The sequence below is a fragment of the Macaca mulatta genome, chromosome 13 (genome assembly GCF_049350105.2).
Source record: "Macaca mulatta isolate MMU2019108-1 chromosome 13, T2T-MMU8v2.0, whole genome shotgun sequence".
In the NCBI taxonomy this organism is placed as follows: Eukaryota; Metazoa; Chordata; class Mammalia; order Primates; family Cercopithecidae; genus Macaca; species Macaca mulatta.
In genome coordinates, this window is record NC_133418.1 from 7,501,155 (window position 1) to 7,523,084 (window position 21,930).

Here is a 21,930-nt window from a genome sequence, read left to right on the forward strand (position 1 = left end):
GTATGGGAGTACCACCATATGTGAAATGAGATTTCACATTTGCCTCTTAAAAATCCTTTTCTAATTAAGTTTGCCATCAAGAGAGCATGCAGATTGGAAGGAATGGGAGTATGCTGTGTGTTTCTTTGTCTCTAGAGTACCAAGGGGGTGACCATGAGGAATATTTGAGATCTTCGGTTGCTCCTGTTTTGCCAATAATTTTGTACACAGGTGCAGCCAGACCATTCTAATGATGGTGTTCACCAAATTGGTTATTCAGAAATCCAGTCTTGAGAGTGGTTGTCTACATAAAAATTTTTGTTAAAATTTATTAGTAATTATTAGATTGTTAATATTAATGATTTATTAATATTACAGTACCAGGCACTATACAAGTTAGGTGGGAAAAGGCCTCTAACAGTGATTAAGGATCAGAGTCAACTTCTATGGAGTACAGAGACTGAGTTTGCCTTGAGCACTTACCATGTGGTCAGTTATTTTAGAACATAAGTTATATGTTTTTTTTGTTTTTTTTTTTTTGAGAAGGTGTCTCAAGCAATCTCAGCTCACTGCAAGCTCCGCCTCCCAGGTTCACACCATTCTCCTGCCTCAGCCTCTCGAGTAGCTGCGACTACAGTTGCCCACCACCACGCCCAAATAATTTTTTGTATCTTTAGTAGAGACAGGGTTTCATCGTGTTAGCCAGGATGGTCTCAGTCTCCTGACCTCGTGATCCACCCGCCTCAGCCTCCCAAAGTGCTGAGATTTTGCATTTTCAACAAGATGATGATACTGATGCTGATGCTGCTTGTCCTATGACTATACTTTGAGTAGCAGGATCTAAATGACCATTTCCATTGTGAATGTATTGCCTCTTATAATGGATTTCTTTTGAGTTCAGTTCAGCATGCCTGAACTAGCAAGAGCTCAATTCTTCTGATACTTTTTTTTAATTTGAACTAGTGATTTTGAGCTTTATATGACAGTCTCTTCTCTTTTTTTTTTTTTTTTTTTTTTTTTTTGAGACGGAGTCTCGCTCTGTCGCCCAGGCTGGAGTGCTGTGGCCGGATCTCAGCTCACTGCAAGCTCCGCCTCCCGGGTTCCCGCCATTCTCCTGCCTCAGCCTCCCGAGTAGCTGGGACCACAGGCGCCGCCACCTCGCCCGGCTAATTTTTTGTGTTTTTAGTAGAGACGGGGTTTCGCCGTGTTAGCCAGGATGGTCTCGATCTCCTGACCTTGTGATCCGCCCGTCTCGGCCTCCCAAAGTGCTGGGATTACAGGCTTGAGCCACCGCGCCCGGCCAACAGTCTCTTCTCTTGACAGGAAGGTTTAATTTACCTATTAAGTGTGCATCTGATCTTTTTCATCAACCAGAAACAATTTTGGGGGAAGGGGGTTGTAAACAAAAGCTTGGGTTGCCGTTCTGTGACAGTATACTGTGATAAGGTGGCTATCCATATTCATCTTAAATCTTCATTATCAAATTAAAATCTAAAACAGATAAAACAGAAGTTACTAGAGAGAATTTTGAAGCTTCTGAAATCCCTGCAACTCTGTTCCTCCCCACTCAATCCAGTTTGTAAAAGCTGTGCTGATCTGATAGTTAGACATACTGGAGTCTATAATACATAAGAACTTAGGATATGTGTATCGGGGGGTCTACAAGATTTGTGTTCTTTTCAAATTAACGTATCATATTTAGAAAATAAAGGATTAGGTTGAATTTTGTAGAAGGTGATAAGATACACATATCCTTTGCATTGCATTGTATAATATAGTAGCAGTATGGTTTCATATCCCTTTTAAAGGAGTCCAGTCTTCATAAGGACATCATAAGCTGGGAGGGGTTTCTTTTGAGACATAACTAGTTCTCAGCATATTGATTGTAGTACTTGAGCCATAACTTCATTAAGGGAGTCGAGAGTGAGAACTGTTGAGATTTGTGGTTATAAGTGGTGGGGGCCACTGAGGAGCAATGACTGCTGGGCTTTCCCTTCTTTTGTCTTGTTTTTCCTCTTTTTATATGTAACTGTTGATGATCAAGGATGTTCTGGGTAAGAAGATGAAGACCGGGGAAATGAGATGTCAGAAGGCAACCTGTAGAGAAGGTGGGACTGAATTTCCAATTTCTCTTATTGCAGCTGTTATTGCTGAGATAGAGTTGAGAATAAAGAGAAGGATTCCCTCTTATGCTCTCAGTCTCGTTAGCGGTTATTAAGAGTTTTGGTGGGGAGGGACAGAAGCCAAATTAAGTGAAAAAGGGCAGCAACGATGTTATAAGTGACTTACCCTTCCTTTAGTACTTTGAGGTTTTGGACAATTTGTCCATCAACTTGGAGGTGGGGATGGAGGAAGGAGTGGTGTAGTTTGGATTTTACACTTCTACCAATGTGCTTTCCATTACTTTAGGCCCTGCTATTGATTAGGAATAGGAAGAAATATGGGGATGCTTCGGTTATTATTGTATCATAACAAGTCATCCCAAACAGTGGCTTAAAACAAGAAAACTTGTGATTATCTTCCATGGTTCTGGAGGTTGACTGGGCTTAATCAGCTGGAGTTGTCAGCTGGAGCATCTCTATTTGATCTCTCCTGACCTGGACATCCCCATTAGCTTGGCAGCTGCCAGGTTAAGGCCTGGGCCTAGAAACTATAACAAAAGCCGCATCCTTCTATTTAGCAAGCAGTCCTACAACTCCCTCATTAAAGGAGATAGACCTCTACCTCTCAAAGAGTATCAGAGATATTTTGGGCCAGGTTTTAAAACCTCTGCAGTGGATAAAGAGGCATTGGAGAAGAGAGGCTGCTAAAAAGGACTCTTTAGACATCTTGGAGATTTTCAAGTGTGGAATAATTTGGAAAGGAGTTGGATTTCCTGTATTTCTTGTCAAACTTTACAATCATTACACAGTTTTTCAGTGGAAAATACCTATCATTATCAAGTGAAATTTGCTAAGTTTGGAATTGAGAGGAGATTTGTACATGAGGTTAATTTTCCTTTTACTTCTTTGCAGTGAACAATTTTTTTGTAATATGTGTCTTTAAAAGACTTTGTACTATATTGGTCACAAGATGAAGTACGTGTCTTACTTTTTATTTTTATGTACGGTTTTTATTTAATTCCAAAAGCCAAACTCTAAAGTTGAGTACATGCCTGCACACACAATAAAATACTGTTTTTATACAGTTGAAAAAATACAGGTTGTATTTTGTTCTTGATACATAATAATTGTACATATTTATAGGGTACAATGTGATATTTTGGTATCTCTACACTGTGTAATGATCAAATCAGGATAATTAGCGTATCACGTCAAACACTTGTCATTTCTTTGTGGTAAGAACATTCCAAATTCTCTTTTCTAGCTGTTTTGAAGTATAATACATTATTGTTAACTATAGTTATCCTACTGTGAAGTAGAACACCAGAACTTACTCTCCTAACTGTAACTTTGTACCTGTTGACCTACCTTTCCTCATTCCCTCTCCTCCCTACTCTTCCCAACCTCTGGTAACCACTATTCTACTCTCTACTTTTATGATATCAGCTTTTTCTGATTCCACATATGAATGGGGTCATGCAGTATTTGTCTTTCCGTATATGGCATATTTCACTTAACATAATTACATTCGAGTTTGTATGTGTTGTCACAGAATGACAGGATTTCATTCTTTTTTATGGATGAATAGTATTTGCCTCGTGTAGATGTACATTTTCTTTATCCATTCATCTGTTGATGGACATTTAGGTTGATTCCATATCTTGGCTATTGTGAACAGTGCTGCAGTAAATGTGGGAGTGTAAATATTCTTCAACATAGCAATTTCATTTCCTTTGGCTATATAGACCCAGTAGTGGAATTGTTAGATTATATGATAGTTCTGGGTTTTTTTTGAGGAATTTCTGTACTGTTGTCTCTAATGGCTGTACTAATTTACGTTTCCACCAACAGTGTATAATAGTTCTCCTTTCTCCATATTCTCGCCATATTATTTTTTGTCTTTTTGTAAAAGCTAGTCTAAGGCGTGGTGATATCTCAATGTGGTTTTGATTTGCATTTCCCTTATGTTTAATAAACGTTGAGTGTTTTTTTTCCATATACCTGGTGCCCATTTTTATGTCTTCCTTTGAGAAATGTCTATTCTGATCTTTTGCCCATCGTTTAGTTGGATTATTTGCTTTTTTGCTATTGTTGTTTTGAGTTCCATATGTATTCTGGATATTAATCCCTTGTTAGATGCATAGTTTGTGAATATTTTCTCCCGTTCTATAGGCAGTCTCTTCACTCTGTTGGTTGTTTCCTTTGTTGTATTTGTCAGTTTTTGCTTTTGTTGCCTGAGCTTTTGAGGTCTTATTCAAACAATGTCATGAAGCTTTTTTCCTGTTTTCTTCTAATGGTTTCATAGTTTTGGATTTTACATTTAAGTCTTTAATTCATTTAGAGTTGATTTTTGTTAAGTGGTGAGAGAGAAGAATGAAGAAATAAAGAATAAAATGTTTTTAAAAGACTCCTTCATTAAACATCATTTTAACTCCACATTACTGTGTTTAATAGAAATTAAGATACTAGAAAAAGATTATAGATTTGTTCTTGTTTTTGTAACTTATAAAAATGGATAAAAGGGCCAGGCATGGTGACTCACACCGTAATCCCAGCACTTTGGGAGGCCAAGGCAGGTGGATCGCTTGAGCCCAGTAGTGACTATAGTTTTCATGTTTTATTTTTGGTCACTGTAGTTTTGCCTTTTCTAGAAATTCATATAACTAGAATGATATAGTACGTAGTCTTTGTTGGCTGACTGGGTTTCACTTAGTACAGTGTACTTTTGAGATTCATCTATGTTAGCGCTTGTAGCATTAGTTCTTCCCTTTGTTACCTGGTATTATTATTCCATTGCCTGGATATATGACAGTTTATTTATATATTATCTGGTAGATGGATATTTGGGTTGTTTCCAGCTTTTCCTGATTTTGGGTAAAGCTGCAATGAACATTTAAGTCTTTGTGTGGACATGTGTTTTCATTTCCCTTAGGTAAATAAATACCTAGGAGTGGGATTAGGAGTGGGATTGCTGGGTCATATGGTAAATGTATATTTAACAAGAAGCTGTCAAACTGTCTTCCAAAGTGACTGTGCCGTTTTTGCATTCCCTCTAGGGATGTATGTGTTCCAATTACTCCATATCCTGTTTCAGCACTTGGTATTATTACCAGTCTTTAATTTTAGTATTTCTAGTGGCTGTGTAGTGACATATTGTGGGTTTTTTGTGTGTGTGGTTGTTTGTTTGTTTGTTTTTGAGATGAAGTCTCACTCTGTTGCCCAGGCTGGAGTGTGGTGGCGTGATCTTGGCTCACTGCCACCTTTGTTTCCCAGGTTCAAGCGATTCTCCTGCCTCAGCCTCCTGAGTACCTGGGATTACAGGCACGAGCTACCATGCCCAGCTACTTTTTTGTATTTTTAGTAGAGACGGAGTTTCACCTTATTAGCCAGGCTGGTCTTGAACTCCTGACCTCATGTGATCTGCCCACCCCAGCCTCCCAAAGTGCTGGAATTACCTGAGCCACCGCGCCCTGCCTTTATTGTGGTTTTAATTTACTTTTCCTTATTAGTGATAACATCTTGTCATGTGTTTGTCATTCTTTCATCTCGTTGGTTATGTGTCTGTTCAAATCATTTTCCCATTTAAAAAATTGTGTTGTTTCTTTGTAGGCAAATCCTTTGTGAGATATATGTATTGCAGACATTTTCTCTCGCTCTTTGTCCTGCCTTTTTTTTTGTTCTTTTTTTTTGAGACGGTTTCACTCTTGTTGCCCAGGCTGGGGTGCAATGGTGTGATCTTGGCTCACTGCACCCTCTGCCTCCTGGGTTCAAGCGATTCTCCTGCCTCAGCCTCCTGAGTAGCTGGGATTACAGGCATGCGCCACCACACCTGGCTAATTTTGTATTTTTAGTAGAGATGGAGTTTCTCCATGTTGGTTAGGCTGGTCTCCAACTCCCAACCTCAGGTGATCCGCCCACTTTGGCCTCCCAAAGTGCTGGGATTACAGGCGTGAGCCACTGCGCCCGGCCTGTCTTGCTTTTTCATTTTGCTAATTGTCTTTTCTTTTTTTTGAGACAGAGTTTTGCTCTGTTGCTCAGGCTGGAGCACAGTGACCGTCGTGCCTTAGCTTCCTGAGTAGCTGTGATTACGGGCATGTGCCACTACGCCTGGCTAATTTGTTTTTCTATTTTTAGTAGAAACAGGATTTCACTATATTGGCCAGGGTGGTCTCAAACTCCTGGCCTCAAGTGATCCACCCACCTCCCAAAGTGCTAGGATTACAGGCATGAGCTACTGTGCCTGACCTATTTTGTTAATAGTGTCTTTTGTAAAGTTAAACTTTTATTTCAAGATTATTATAGATTCATATGCAGTTGAGACAGGGTCTCACTCTGTCGTTCAGGTTGGAATGCAGTGGCACAATCATGGCTCACCATAGCCTCCCTCTCCTGGGCTGTCAATCCTCCCACCCCAGCCATTAGAGTAGCTGAAAGTACAGACACATGCCACCATGCCTGGCTAATTTTTTCTTTTCTTCTTCTTCTTCTTTTTTTTTTTTTTGAGACAGAGTCTCGCTCTGTTGCCCAGGCTGGAGTGCAATGGCATGATCTCTGCTCACTGCAACCTCCACCTCCTGGGTTCAAATGATTCTTCTGCCTCAGCCTCCTGAATAGCTGAGACTACAGGCATGCACCGCCACACCCGTCTAATTTTTGTATTTTTAGTAAAGATGGAGTTTCACCATATTGACCAGGCTGGTCTTGAACTCCTGACCTCGTGATCCACCAGCCTTGGGCGCCCAAAGTGCTGGGATTACAGGCATGAGCCACCACGCCTGGCCTGCCTGGCTAATTTCTTTGTAGTTTTTGTAGAGTCAGGGTTTCGCCATGTTGCCCAGTCTGATCTAGAACTCCTGGGCTTAAGCAAGCCACCCACCTCGGCTTCCCAAAGTGCCGGGATTACAGGCATGAGCCCCTGTGCCCAGCCATTACCCAGATAATGACACTGATACAATCCACTGATTATATTCAGGTTTGCCCAGTTTCATTTATACTCTTTGTGTGTGTGTGTTTCTGTATTTAGTTCTATACAATATTGTTACATGTGTAGGTTTGTATATCCATTACACAGTCAAGATGCAGAATATCAGTGCAAGAATCCCTCATGTTGTATGTTTGTAACCACCTCCTTCCTGTACTCCCCACCCCACCACACACACTTCACCTGTCTCTAACCTCAAGTGTCTTATACATTTCTAAAGTTTTGTCCTTTCAAAAATGTTGTATCAATGGAATTTAGTATGTATGTGACCTTTTGAGGTTGGCTTCTTTCTACTCAGCCTAATTCTCTTGAGATCTATCAAAGTTGTTGCATGTATTAATGGTTCATTCCTTTTTATTGATGAATAATATTTCGTGGAATGGAAATGAACCACGGTCTATTCAACCATTCACCTATTAAAGGAAATGTGGGTTGTTTCCAGTGTTTGGCTATTGAAAATAAAACTGCTATGAACTTCTGTCTGCAAGTTTCTCCATGAACATAAATTTTTGTTATTTAGGTATAAATGTGCAAGAATGCAGTTGCTGGGTTATGTGGTAAGTACATTTTTAGTTTTGCAAGAATAGACTGTTTTCCAGAGTGGCATTGCCATTTTATATTTCTACCAGCAGTGTGTGAATTTTCCAGTTCCTTTCTGTCCTTACCAGTATTGGTTATTATCCCTATTGTGGGGGAGGAGGGCATTCTCATTGGTATGTAGTGATACCCCATTGTGGTTTTAACTTGCATTTCCCAAATAGCTAATGATGTGAACATTTATTTGCCATCTGTATATCTTTAGTGGAATGTCTTTTCATGCCTTTTGCCCATTTTTTGATTGGATTGTTTGGATTTATTTTACTGTTGAGTTTTGAGAGTTTTGGGTATATTCTAGTTGTTAATCTTTGTGGTTTGGAAATATTTTCTCTCATTTTGTATCTTGTTTTTCATTCCCTTCACATAGTCTTTCACAGCAAAAGTTTTTAATTTTGATGAGTTCCACTTCTTTTGGATTGTGCTTTTAGTTTCAGGCCGTAACTCTTAACTCTTTGCTTAGTGCTAGATCTGAAAGATATTTTACTCTTTTCCTAAAAGTTTATGCTTTTATTTATTTTTTTTTAAGTATATCATATATCTTGGGTTCACTCTTGGGTAAGGACTGAGAGTGAGGTTCATTGTTTTGTGACAGATAGGTGTCCATTTGCTCTAGCACTGGTAAAGAGGCTGTCTTCTGCTTTTGCACCTTTGTCAAAAATTAATTGGTTGTACTTTTTTTTTCTCGAGACAGTGTCTCCCTCTGTCACCCAGGCCGGAGTGCAGTGGTGCTATCTCAGCTCACTGCAAGCTCTGCCTCCCAGGTTCAAGAGATTCTCCTGCCTCAGCCTCCTGAGTAGCTGGGATTACAGGCGCCCACTGCCACACCTAGCTACTTTTTGTATTTTTTAGTAGAGACGGGGTTTTACCATGTTGGCCAGGCCAGTCTCGAACTCCTGACCTCAAGTGATCCACCCGCCTTGGCCTCCCAAAGTGTTGGGATTACAGGCATGAGTCACTGTGCCTGGCCGGATTGGTTATACTTCTTTGGGACTGTTTTCCGGTTCTCTCTCTTCTCTTGTCTTGATCTATGTCTATTCCTTTGCCAGTACCAAGAGCTTTGGTTAAGTCTTGACATCTGGTAGAGTGGTTTCTCACATTTTAGTCTTTTTTCAAAATTGGTTTAGCTATTCTAGTTTCTTGCCTTTTCATATAAATGTTAGGGTAACCTTGTCTATATTGGTTATGTCCTAAAAATCTTGCTGAGATTTTTATTGGAATTGCATTAAACCTATGTATCATTTTAGGGCTGATTGTCATCTTTACTGTGTTGAGTCTTGTAGTCCATGAACATGGCATGTCTCTTCACTTATTCAAGTCTTGGATTTCTTTCATAAGCATTTTGTAATTTTCCACATATAAGTACTTTACTTGTTAGATTTCTAAGTATGTTACTTTCTTTGGAATAACTGTAAGTAATATGATGGTTTTTCCCCCCTCAGTTTTTTTGTTTGTTTGTTTTTTGTTTTTTGGGGTTTTTTTTTTTTGAGACAGAGTCTCGCTCTGTTGCCCAGGCTGGAGTGCAGTGGTGTGATCTCAGCTCACCACAACCTCCATCTCCCAGGTTCAAGCGATTCTCCTGCCTCAGCCTCCAGAGTAGCTGGGATTACAGGATGCGCCACCACGTCCAGCTAATTTTTGTATTTTTAGTAGAGATGGGGTTTCCCCATGTTGGCCAAGCTGGTCTTGAACTTCTGACCTCAGATGATCTACCTGCCTTGGCCTTCCAAAGTGCTGGGATTACAGGCATGAGCCACCGTGCCCAGCCTCCCTGCTCAGTTTTTTTTGTCTTTTTGTTTTTTTTGAGACGGAGTCTCGCTCTGTTGCCCAGGCTGGAGTGCAGTGGCCGGATCTCAGCTCACTGCAAGCTCTGCCTCCCGGGTTTACGCCATTCTCCTGCCTCAGCCTCCCGAGTAGCTGGGACTACAGGCGCCCGCCACCTCGCCTGGCTAGTTTTTTGTATTTTTTAGTAGAGACGGGGTTTCACCGTGTTAGCCAGGATGGTCTCGATCTCCTGACCTCGTGATCCGCCCGTCTCGGCCTCCCAAAGTGCTGGGATTACAGGCTTGAGCCACCGCGCCCGGCCCTTTGCTCAGTTTTTTAAAAATAAACTTTAATTTGTAGAAGTTTTAGATTGTGAAGACAATACAGAGTCTCCATATGCCCCACACCTAGTTTCCTCTGTTATTGCTATATTAGCATGGTACACTTGTTTCAATCAAAGAGCCAATATTATTAAGTGAAGTGCATACTTTGTGTAGATTTCTTTAGTTTTTCTCTACTGTCCTGTATCTGTTCCAGGATCCTATACAGGATACCACATTACATTTAGTAGTCATTTATCCTTAGATTTGTCTTATCTGTGATAGTTTCTCAGATTTCATTATATCACTGATGTCGATGTTGATCACTTGGCTGTGTTTGTCAGATTTCTGCATTATAATGTTACTTTTTTTCCCTCTTTCTATATTGTATTCTTTGGAATGAAATCACTGTACACAGCTCATTGTTTAGGAGTGGAAAATTATGTTCCACTTCCTTGAGGATGGAATTCTGCATAATTTATTTAGTTTTTTTCTGCACATGTTTGTCTCTTCCCCATTTATTTACTTAATCATTTCTCTCTAATAGTATGACTAGCGGAATTATTTCGTATTTAGGTTATAATTTAATATTGTTATTTAATTTGTTCTTCTAATTAATTAACATATTAATTTGTTGCTCCCATTGCCCATTGGGAGCTCTTTCAGTTGGCTCATGTGTCCCTTTGTCATAGACTCAACATTGTGTGTGTTTTTGTGTGTTTTAGCATTTTCTTATTTGTGTGTTTGTTTTTTGTTTTAAAATCATTTCCTTGCTTCCTACCATTACACAGTGCTCTAGGCTTATTTTGTCTATGTCTAGCCCCTGCCCTAGAATCAGCCATTTTGCTTTCTTACCAGGAATTGGTATTGTCAGTTTCTTGGATTTTAGCAACTCTGATAGGTAAATACTACTATCTCTTTGTTTTAATTTGCATTTCCCCAGTGACAAATGATGACGAATATTTTTAATCTACTCCCCCTGCCCCTAATTTGACAAGGTGACTGCCCATATTTTAATTGGGTTGTTATTGTTGAGTTTTAAGAGTTCTCTGTGTATTTTGGATACAGATCTTTCAGCTAGTAGTGCTTTGCAAATGTTTCTTTCAGTCTGTGGTTAGTGTTTTTATTGTAATACTAGTATCCTTCTCAGAGCTCTATTTCTGGGCTACCTGGTCTGTTGCCTTGATCTATGTGTCTCTTCTTTCACCAGTACTACACTGTCTTGATAGTAGCTTTGTAATAAATCTTAAAATTGAGTAATGAGTCTTGCAGCTTTGTTCTTCAGTATTATGCTGACTTATGCTAAGTCTTTTGCCTTTGTATGTAAAGTGTAGGAATTTCATAGCTATGTTTGAAGTTTTCAAGCAGGTAATACACTAGATTATTTCCCATTTTCTAGGAAGGCAGTAGAATCTGCTGTTAAAATTTGGGCTTGAATTCTTGGTATGCTACTTTGTAGCTGGGTGGTCTTTGAAAAATTACCATCTTTAAGAATAGTTTTATGGAATTGTTATGAATATTAAGTGTCAGTATATATATTATGTCTAGGCATTAGCACAATGCCTGAATATAAGCATATTACAAAACTGTTCATCTTATATTGTTAGCTACAAGAAGCCTTTCAGACTTAATAATGTACAAATGTAGTCCTATACACTGTTATCCTAGAGATGTTTATTGATGAATTCTCCAGAAATATAGCTAATCACAAGAAGATTCTTGAAGCTATTTTGATGAGATGAATACAGTTTGGGTGAGGGCAGATAAATTTTTGGAAATGAGATGCCAAACTTCAACCTTCTCTTCTCACACAGTTGTCAGAAGCTGCTGTAGTGTGAAATGTTGCCAGAGATGCCTTGGGGGATACTCCTGGGAGATGCTAGGGCAGATTTAGGTTCTTGTTACCTGATGGGACCTGAGAATTGTCCTTGATTCTTCCTTAGGACTCCTTTCTATATACATCCTGTTGATCACTTAAGTGTTGTTGATTTGATTCCCTTAATATTTATCTAACTGGTTTACATCTTGCCTGCCACTGGGCAAGTCTAGGTGCTCATTGTTTCTCCTTACACTTACTACAAAAGCTTCCTAACTGGTCTCCTTGCTTCCTGACTAGTCAGGATTCAGCCCTGCCATTCATACCAGAGGTAGCATTCTAAAATGCTTTTTTTTTTTTTTTTTTTTAAAACAAGGTTTTAACTCAGTGGCACAATTCTAGCTTACTGTAGCCTCAACCTCCTGGGCTCAGGTGATCTTCCCACCTCAGCCTCCCAAGTAGCTGGGACAAGAGGCATGTGCCACCATGCCTGGCTAAGTTTTATATTTTTTTAGAGACGGGGTTTCACAGTGTGGGCCAGGCTGGTCTCGAACTCCTGGGCTGAAGTGATCTGCCTGCCTCGGCCTCCCACAGTGCTGGGATTACAGGTGTGAGACACTGCGTCCAGCCCTAAAATGCAAATTGGATTATGTCAGCAGAAGTAAGACATCTGGCTATGGAATCAGACTTCCTGGGTTTAAATCCCACATCTCTGACTCGTGTGATCCTGGGCAGATTCTCTGTGCCTCAGTTACTAGTTACTTCATTTATAAAGGAAGAAGAGTGACAGTGTTCAGATCTGGTGCACAATCACCTGAAAATAATGTTGCTAAAAATATACTGCCTGGCTTCCCCCTCAGTTTCTGTTTCCCTGTATCTTTGGTGGGATCAAGAAATACATAATGCTCAAACATTTCTTAGGTGGTTCAGATGTCTTTTGTGAGCCCTCTTGAGGCATAACACACCTTGTTGCCTTTAGCTTTTGGACTTACTGTGTCTGGTGTGTGTACCGCTTTAGCTAAGAAGAAGATGCCTCTGGCTTTCCCATTCCAGATTTGGTGCTGTCGGAAGTCCCTACCACGGCAGCAGATCACTGTCACATTGTCTGACTTTCCCATTCCAGATTTGGTGCTGTCGGAAGTCCCTACCACGGCAGCAGATCAGTGTCACATTGTCTAAAATACAGGAAGACAAGGAGCACATTTCAGTTCTGGCCAACTATTTATAAAAGCATTACGTTCTTTTACTTCAAGGCATTTAACATTTTGCAATTTGTGCTTTACTGGTTTGCTGTCTGTCTTCCCTATTAAGCTCCTTAAGGCTAAATTCTATATCCTCAATGTCTTGTCATATAATCTTTTAATTATATTTATAATATAGTTGGAAGTTACTTCTCTTTATAAATTTTCTTTACTGAGGCTGGGTGCAGTGGCTCACCCTGGATGCAGCACTTCGGGAGGCTGAGGGTGGCAGATCACAAGGTCAGGAGTTTGAGACCAGCCTGGCCAATATTGTGAAACCCCGTCTTTACTTAAAATACAAAAAAAAAAAAAAAAAAAAAAAGCCGGGCATGGCGGCGGGCTTCTGTAATCCCAGCTACTCAGGAGGCTGAGGCAGGAGAATCACTTGAACCTGGGAGGTGGAGGTTGCAGTGAACCAAGATCACGCCACTGCACTCCAGCCTAGGTGACAGAGTGAGACTCTGTCTCAAAAAAAAAAAAAAAAAAAAAAAAAAAAAAAAAAAAGAAAAAAAATTTTTTTCTTTGCTGAAATAAAGCATCTCTTTACAAGGCGTCCATTATAAAGGCCACGTTACATGAGTTGTTTTCTTACTGTGCCATTCATTTGGATTCATCTACCTTTGCTACTTGTACATTTTAGACTGGGCCGCCTTCATTTTCTGTAGGTTTTAGCTGGAACTTAATTTGGTTTACTCCAAGTAATGTTGGTAGGTGAGGACATTGTTGGATGGATCCAGAAATGAAACCAGATGCGAACAGGTTTAGTTCTGGATTTTTGGTTAAGTATTTTATTTAGTGAATCATTCCTAATTCATTTAGATTTGAATATGTAGTTATGTTTTTCTCAGGACATTCAGTCCTTGTGCATTTTAGTTTCCCCATTGGTAAAATGAGATTACAGGCTAGATGACTGATCTCTAAACTTCCTTCCAACTCTGAAATTTTTGCTATTCCAAGTAAAAATGCACAGGGGTCCAAATATTTAGGTGTTGTTACTGATAGTTGAGAAATAAGACTTGTTTTATGTTTTAAGATCTCTCCATTTTATAAATAACTTCATTCAGACACACAAAAAACCTTTGGAGCTTTTCATTATCACTCTCCCTTATTTGAGTGTAATCCAGAAACTTCATTGAAGCAGATGTAGGGAGGCTGATAAGTAGAGGTAGCTTGTGCTGTTATGAAAGAACTTGCCAAATGATTTTTCTCAGTGTGCTGCTAATGCATGAAAAAGGTCAAAATGATAAAATTTTCTATGTAAATGAATGATTATTTTACTTTTGAGTAACATTTAGGACGTCTTTGTTTTCATTTAAGTGCCAAGGATGACATTGATCTTGATGCCTTGGCTGCAGAAATAGAAGGAGCTGGTGCTGCCAAAGAACAGGAGCCTCAAAAGTCAAAAGGGAAAAAGAAAAAAGAGAAAAAAAAGCAGGATTTTGAGTAAGTATATTTTAAATATATTTGATTTTTATTTGTTTTGGTACTGAATTCACTTAATAAAACTATACCAGTGCTTCACAATGTATTTTAATCCTTTTCTAGTGAAGATGATATCCTGAAAGAACTGGAAGAATTGTCTTTGGAAGCTCAAGGCATCAAAGCTGACAGAGAAACTGTTGCAGTGAAGGTGAAAGACCTTTGTTACCTATTCCTGTTTCATATCGTATTCTTCTTAATGTTGGTTTGGGGAGTTACATTTGGAAACTTTTGAGCAGTGTACAATATGTTATTTAAAAGCTTCTGTGAAATCTGATGCCAAAGGGAAAAATAGGAATGTAAAGGTATTTTGTGGTATATTGTTTATTCATAAAATTGGTACATTTGGAGATATGATGTAATCACTCATCTCCACCTTCAGTTTTCTCTGTTGTTTCTTTTTCATCCTTCGAATTTGGATAAGCCTCAGAGTAATGGGAAAATGATAAATATTTTTTCTTCTTTCAACTTGTCCCTTAAGCTTTGTAAAGTTAGTAAATGTGGAGTGGTGATTAGTGCCTGTTTCAAGAGGCCCTGGATTCTGAAATTTACAATGAATGCGAGATGTGTCTGAGGCCAAGGCCAACCTCTCGTGCTTGTTTGAATTTTATATTCCTATGAAAAAGACTTTGAAAAAGATTTTGAAATCATTTGAGATTTAAAAAAAATGTTTAGTTAATGAAGCACATGACTCTGGTCTCAAATGTAATTCTGTTAATCTTTTCTAACGATGGAAATTTTTTAGCCAACAGAAAACAATGAAGAGGAATTCACCTCAAAAGATAAAAAAAAGAAAGGACAGAAGGGCAAAAAACAGAGTTTTGATGATAATGATAGCGAAGAATTGGAAGATAAAGATTCAAAATCAAAAAAGACTGCAAAACCAAAAGTGGAAATGTACTCTGGGAGTGATGATGATGATGATTTTAACAAACTTCCTAAAAAAGCTAAAGGGAAAGCTCAAAAATCAAATAAGAAGTGGGATGGGTCAGAAGAGGATGAGGATAACAGTAAAAAAGTTAAAGAGCGTTCAAGAGTAAATTCTTCTGGTGAAAGTGGTGATGAATCAGATGAGTTTTTGCAATCTAGAAAAGGACAGAAAAAAAATCAAAAAAACAAGCCAGGTCCTAACATAGAGAGTGGGAATGAAGATGATGACTCCTCCTTCAAAATTAAGACAGTGGCCCAAAAGAAGGCAGAAAAGAAGGAGCGCGAGAGAAAAAAGCGAGATGAAGAAAAAGCGAAACTGCGGAAGCTGAAAGAAAAAGAAGAGTTAGAAACAGGTAAAAAGGATCTGAGTAAACAAAAGGAATCTCAAAGGAAATCTGAAGAAGAAACTGTCAAATCCAAAGTGACTCTTGATACTGGAGTAATCCCTGCCTCTGAAGAGAAAGCAGAGACTCCCACAGCTGCAGAAGGTTGGTTAATACTTTAGAGGAAAGAGCAACAGGCTTTTGATTCACAGTATAAGTTGTCATCATTATGCCCCAAGGTCATTTTGTTATTTGTCCATGGGTATAAAGGCACTTTATTGTAAGGAGCCATCTAAAAAATTACATCTAAGTATTTTACTTGATTTGCATTGTTAATCCTTTACATATATAGTATAAATATCTTTCAGATTATTTCTGTACAGACTGGAATTTTTATAGAATTTCATTATGAAAACTCTTTTTTTGCTGTTGATGAAGACTATAGAAGTTATTTAATGAAAAATTTGTTCTTTCTGATAAGTCAGTGTCAGATAAAGCTTGAATTCTTTCCTGTCTTTAAAAACCTAGTTCAAGGGCCGGATGCGGTGGCTCACGCCTGTAATCCCAGCACTTTGGGAGGCCGAGACGGGCGGATCACGAGGTCAGGAGATCGAGACCATCCTGGCTAACCCAGTGAAACCCCGTCTCTACTAAAAAAATACAAAAAACTAGCCGGGCGCGCTGGCGGGCGCCTGTAGTCCCAGCTACTCGGGAGGCTGAGGCAGGAGAATGGCGGGAACCCGGGAGGTGGAGCTTGCAGTGAGCTGAGATCCGGCCACTGCACTCCAGCCTGGGTGACAGAGCGAGACTCCGTCTCAAAAAAAAAAGAAAAAAAACCTAGTTCAATTTATGAAATTCACAAATAAATGTTTTCATGAAGTTGCTAATATTTTCTGCTGCACTTAAAACTCAACATGCTAAAGTTAGTCTTTTAAGCAATAATGAGCCATTTTTTTAAAACAACCAATTATAAAAGTTCTAGCTAATTTCTTCCTCTTACTTAGAATGAAAATAGCTAAAGATCAGTTGGTTTGCATGGCCATACTATTTTCTTAAAACAGTAGTTTTTCGGCCGGGTGCAGTGTCTCACGCCTGTAATCCCAGCACTTTGGGAGGCTGAGGTGGGTGGATCATGGGGTCAGGAGATCGAGACCATCCTGGCTAACATGGTGAAACCCCGTCTCTACTAAAAATACAAAAATTAGCCAGGCGTGGTGGCGGCACCTGCAGTCCCAGCTACTAGGGAGGCTGAGGCAGGAGAATGGCGTGAACCCGGGAGGCAGAGCTTGCAGTGAGCCGAGATCACGCCACTGCACTGCAGCCTGGGCGGCAGAGTGAGACTCCATTTCAAAAAAAATAGTAGTTTTTCTTTTGACTGGACAACTTTTAATGGGAAAAATGACACAACTTTTCTTTCTCTGTCTCTCTCTCTGTCTCTTTCTTTCTCTCTTTCTTTCTCTCTTTCTCTCTTTCTTTTCTTTCTTTTCTTTCTTTGATGGAATTTCACTCTTGTTGCCCAGGCTGGGGTGCAATGACGCGATCTCAGCTCACTGCAACGTCCTCTTCCCAGGTTCAACTGTCTCAGCCTCCCAGGTAGCTGGGATTACAGGTGCCCGCCACCATGCCCAGCTAATTTTTGTATTTTTAGTAGAAATGGGGTTTCGTCATGTTGGCCAGGCTGGTCGCGAACTCCTGACCTCAAGGCAATCCACATGCCTCAGCCTCCCAAAGTGTTGGGATTACAGGCGTGAGCCACTGTGCCCGGCAACTTTCTTAAATGCTAAGATTTTTATTATCTGGGTATCTTTGAGTAGGAACACCATGAAAGTGCCTTCATAGCTTTTAATTCTTTAGAGTCCTGGGAGTATAACTACCTATATTTTTGTATTTTATCCTACTAATATCCCCCTAAAGTAGACATCATTCTCATTATCTCCATCTTGTAGAAGTGAAATTAGCTACAGAACTTAGGTGGGTGTTAGTTCATTCTGATTGTTAGAACTTCATATAGGCATCTGTTGGATACCAGCCACTCAGGTACCATGGATTAAGAGATACATTAAGTACAGGATTGCCCTTTTGCTGCTGACAGTATCCTTCTGTCTTACTGTATTCCTCGGGACGTCTGAGACCAACACCAGCATTGCAGACTTCTCAGGAGGCCATCTGTCAGTTATTCTGAGCTATTCTAGTTACCGAAGTGCTCAGGATGCCTTGATGCCTAGAGAACTTAGCCTGCTGCTGGCATCAGCCTTGGCCCATTATGGTCCTTAAATTATGGTTGGATTTTGCTCATCATCACCACAGGGAATTGTTTTTTCATTTCAATGCTTTGCCTTTATTCTTTTTTGGTAGATGACAATGAAGGAGACAAAAAGAAGAAAGATAAGAAGAAAAAGAAAGGAGAAAAGGAAGACAAAGAGAAAGAGAAGAAAAAAGGACCTAGCAAAGCCACTGTTAAAGCTATGCAAGAAGCTCTGGCTAAGCTTAAAGAGGAAGAAGAAAGACAGAAGAGAGAAGAGGAAGAACGTATAAAACGGCTTGAAGAATTAGAAGCCAAGCGTAAAGAAGAGGTATGTTTTCATGAAGTTGGTAACACTGATCCTGTGTTTAACTTAAAATCTATTCTCTGTAAAATATCTTTAATCTTCTCATTCTGAGAATTTCATAGTTGCATGGTAATTCAGTTTTATTATTTTTCTGATACAAATAATAAGATGAGGTACAGCACATCTTTATTTTCTCAATAATAGATTGCTTGATACATAAGTTGCTTATGTATCATTGCCAATAATCTGATATTAATTAATAATTATGTACAACATTTAAAATACTTTGATTTGGAATCTCCAAACATACTTTGCATGTGTCTCGAGATTTATTTGAAGTTTGGATTGTTTACATTTGGATTTTATAGTGTGTTAAATGAATACAGGTTTTGTCTGACATGTACTCTTTTATAGGAACGATTGGAACAAGAAAAAAGAGAAAGGAAAAAGCAAAAAGAAAAAGAAAGAAAAGAACGCTTGAAAAAAGAAGGGAAACTTTTAACTAAATCCCAGAGAGAAGCCAGAGCCAGAGCCGAAGCTACTCTTAAACTCCTACAAGCTCAGGGTGAGTGGTACTCTTCATTAACTGAACAGTCAGAGAGCTCTGCACATGCAGTTATATCCCTTAATGTACAGAAGGAGAATGGAATTTGCATCAGGACAGTTCCTATGAAAATCTGTGAAAAAGTTCAGTAAAACGTAAGGAATAGGTGATGTAATTTCATTGTTAAGGAAGATGACGTCTACACAAGAATACAAATGTATATGTAAATGATAGTATGTCTGAGTTCTCCCACAAACAAGAATAGTGATAATAATAGAATGAGTCCCTGTGTACCTATCAGCCAGCTTCAACAATCAGGACCATTTGACATTCTTGTTTTGTACTTCTCCATCTACTTTTTATCCTGGTGTGTTTTAAAGTGAATCCCAAAAAATAAAAAAGAAGTACAGTGATTCTCGGACAGCATATTAGTTTACCCACATGACCACAGTGAAAAAGTATTCATGACCATTTTTTTTTACCTTTTCCTTACTTTCTGACACAACAGGATATCCCAGGTTCATCTTGCATGGCCTGAGACCTGGAATCAGTTGTTGATCCAAAGAGCTTTGGTTCCTTTTAGAGGGGAATAGTGTTTAGAGATCACAACTGGGCATATAATTTATTACTTTTTTGAAAGGTAAGATGATTTAAAATAGTATCTTTGCTCCAATGAGAAGAATATATTGGGGCCTCTCTTAAATTTCATGTTCCTATATTCCCTAGATTTTTAGATTGTAGTCATTTTGGTGTTTATGCTGTAATTACAGTAATAGCTACCATTTATTGTGTGCTTGTGTGCTTGGTGTGTAAGTGATGCTGCAATGTCTTTGACATTGTCTATTTTTCCCTCATAAAAATTCTTATAGCTATTTTTACTTCCATCATATAGATGAGGAAATGGTGGTTCAGAGAGTGTAAACAGCCTACCCAAGGCCACAGAACTGAAATTTAAGCTGATCTGTGCCACTTTTTCTTACACATATGTTCAGCTAGGAGCATTAGATGTGAAGAAACCCAGTACTTAGATTTTAGAAAATTTTATTCTTAACTGAGAATATAGCTTTTTTAAAAATTTTAAATGGGCCGGGCGCGGTGGCTCAAGCCTGTAATCCCAGCACTTTGGGAGGCCGAGACGGGCGGATCACGAGGTCAGGAGATCGAGACCATCCTGGCTAACACGGTGAAACCCCGTCTCTAATAAAAAATACACACACAAAAAAAAAACTAGCCGGGCGAGGTGGCGGGTGCCTGTAGTCCCAGCTACTCGGGAGGCTGAGGCAGGAGAATGGCGTGAACCCGGGAGGCGGAGCTTGCAGTGAGCCGAGATCTGGCCATTGCACTCCAGCCTGGGTGACACAGCAAGACTCCGTCTCAAAAAAAAAAAAAAAAAAAAAAAAATTTTAAATGAAATTAGGTACGAACTTGAATATAGTTAGCATTCATACATCAGATTTCATCGTTGACTATTGGAGAGGCTAAAAGCACCCATGAAGAAATTGAGATGGGACCAAGCAGGGAGTAATTTGCCAGTCTCAAAAATGCTGTTTTAAGGAACAGTTAGAGTTGTAGTTATGGAAATTACAGTGTAAAATGATGGACTTTTAGCATCAGTCTTTAGCATAGGCTTGTAAGAGATGATCTCTCAAGTGGCATCTCTGACCCTGGTCTCTTCCTCTTCATAGTGTTGTCCAGTGTTTACCATCTTATTGGTTCCCTATTGTCTATTAATAAAAGTCCAAATTCCTTAGCTTCACATTCAAGGTCCCCCCTCACAGCCCACTCACGGGAGTCATCTCGTTAAAAGATCCTACGGTGTTGTTTCATCATATGTTTGGAAGATTGCTGCTTACTACATTTATTACCTAGGTATTGTAAAACTTAATTCATTGAGCTGAAAATGTACTCTCAGAGAGTGTAGGCATCTGCAGGTGTTTTCATATAATTACTCTGAAATGTGCAGCAGGTTAACTTTTCAATCATCCTTTAGCCTGTGACTTCTAAGCACAGTCTCATATATATATATGAGTATTTTATCAATAATTTGTAATAAACTCATTTCAGGCAAAGAGCTTCTTCAAGAACTTGATTGTGATGTCTCAGTTTGCAAAGTGAATGGAATGTCTAAACACATACAAGTCTTGGTGTTGATTCCAAATACAGCAGCTTATTTAAGAGTCCATGACTAGAGGAGTAGTCAGTTGATTAAGTCTAGGGTGTTACTGGGACCACCCTTCAGGTAATCCAGCCTACAGTTTCCCCTCAGGCCCATACTTTTCATCTTAGTAGGTGTAGGCTGCTAGGCAAGGAAAACTTTAATCGAAGTGATGATCTCTGCATTCTCAGCTGGCTTTATCCTTTGTCTTTGGTTTGTTTAATGTATTTGTCTTATCAGTCATAGCTATGGTTTTACCATTCTAGACATTCTTCAGCACATGCACAGCACACATCCATATATATTCCTACTTTAGAGATAACATTTTTAGTCATTTTCCTTTATTAGTGACTTCATTCAAAATCCCATGGTATACAATTTCTGTTGTCTTTATTCTAAGGCTTCTGCCCATAGTGAGAGACTGTGTCAGTAATCCAGTAATCTATAGATTCAGTTCAATCCCAGTCAAAATCACAGCATGATATTTTGTAGCTATCTGTCAACTAGTCTAAAATGGATATGAAGAGACCAGAGAGTTAGAATGGCCAAAATAAGTTTGAAAAAGGAGAACAAACTTAGAATACCTGATTTCAAGACTTAGTATAAAGCTATAGGAATTAATACAGTGTGATATTGCCAGAAAGATAGACAGATAGTCTATACACGGTTAGTATATAGGTGAAAGGTAATTCGGTGGATAAAATACAGTATATGTAGCAAGTGGTACTAGAACAATTGGACGTCTGTATGCAGAAAAATCCAGAACACTAATTTTAATCCCCACTATATAAAAATTGACCCGGCAGGGTGCTGTGGCTCATGCCTGTAATTCCAGCACTTTGGGAGGCCAAGGTGGGCGGATCACGAGGTCAGGAGATCCAGACCATCCTGGCTAACATGGTGAAACCCCCTGTCTACTAAAAACACAAAACAAAGTTAGCCGGGTGCTGTGGCACGCGCCTGTAGTCCCAGCTACTCTGGAGGCTGAGGCAGGAGAATGGCGTAAGCCGGGAGGCGGAGCTTACAGTGAGCCGAGATTGCGCTACTGCACTCCAGCCTGGGGACAGAGCGAGACTGTCTCAACAAAACAAACAAACAAACAAAAAACCCAAATGGGTATTATATCTAAATGTAAAATATACAATAATACTTT

At 39.3% G+C, this 21,930-nt stretch overlaps 1 protein-coding gene across 2 annotated transcripts in view; it reads left to right on the forward strand.

Annotated features, from left to right (window-relative positions):
- EIF5B (eukaryotic translation initiation factor 5B) overlaps positions 1-21,930 on the forward strand; it is a 68,597-nt gene that overhangs the window by 8,335 nt on the left and 38,332 nt on the right. For both annotated transcript variants that reach the window (XM_015112911.3, NM_001261610.1), the window contains 5 exon segments: positions 14,115-14,240; positions 14,343-14,427; positions 15,022-15,694; positions 17,885-18,102; positions 18,493-18,643. In XM_015112911.3, coding sequence (XP_014968397.2) covers positions 14,115-14,240; positions 14,343-14,427; positions 15,022-15,694; positions 17,885-18,102; positions 18,493-18,643 — 1,253 coding nt within the window.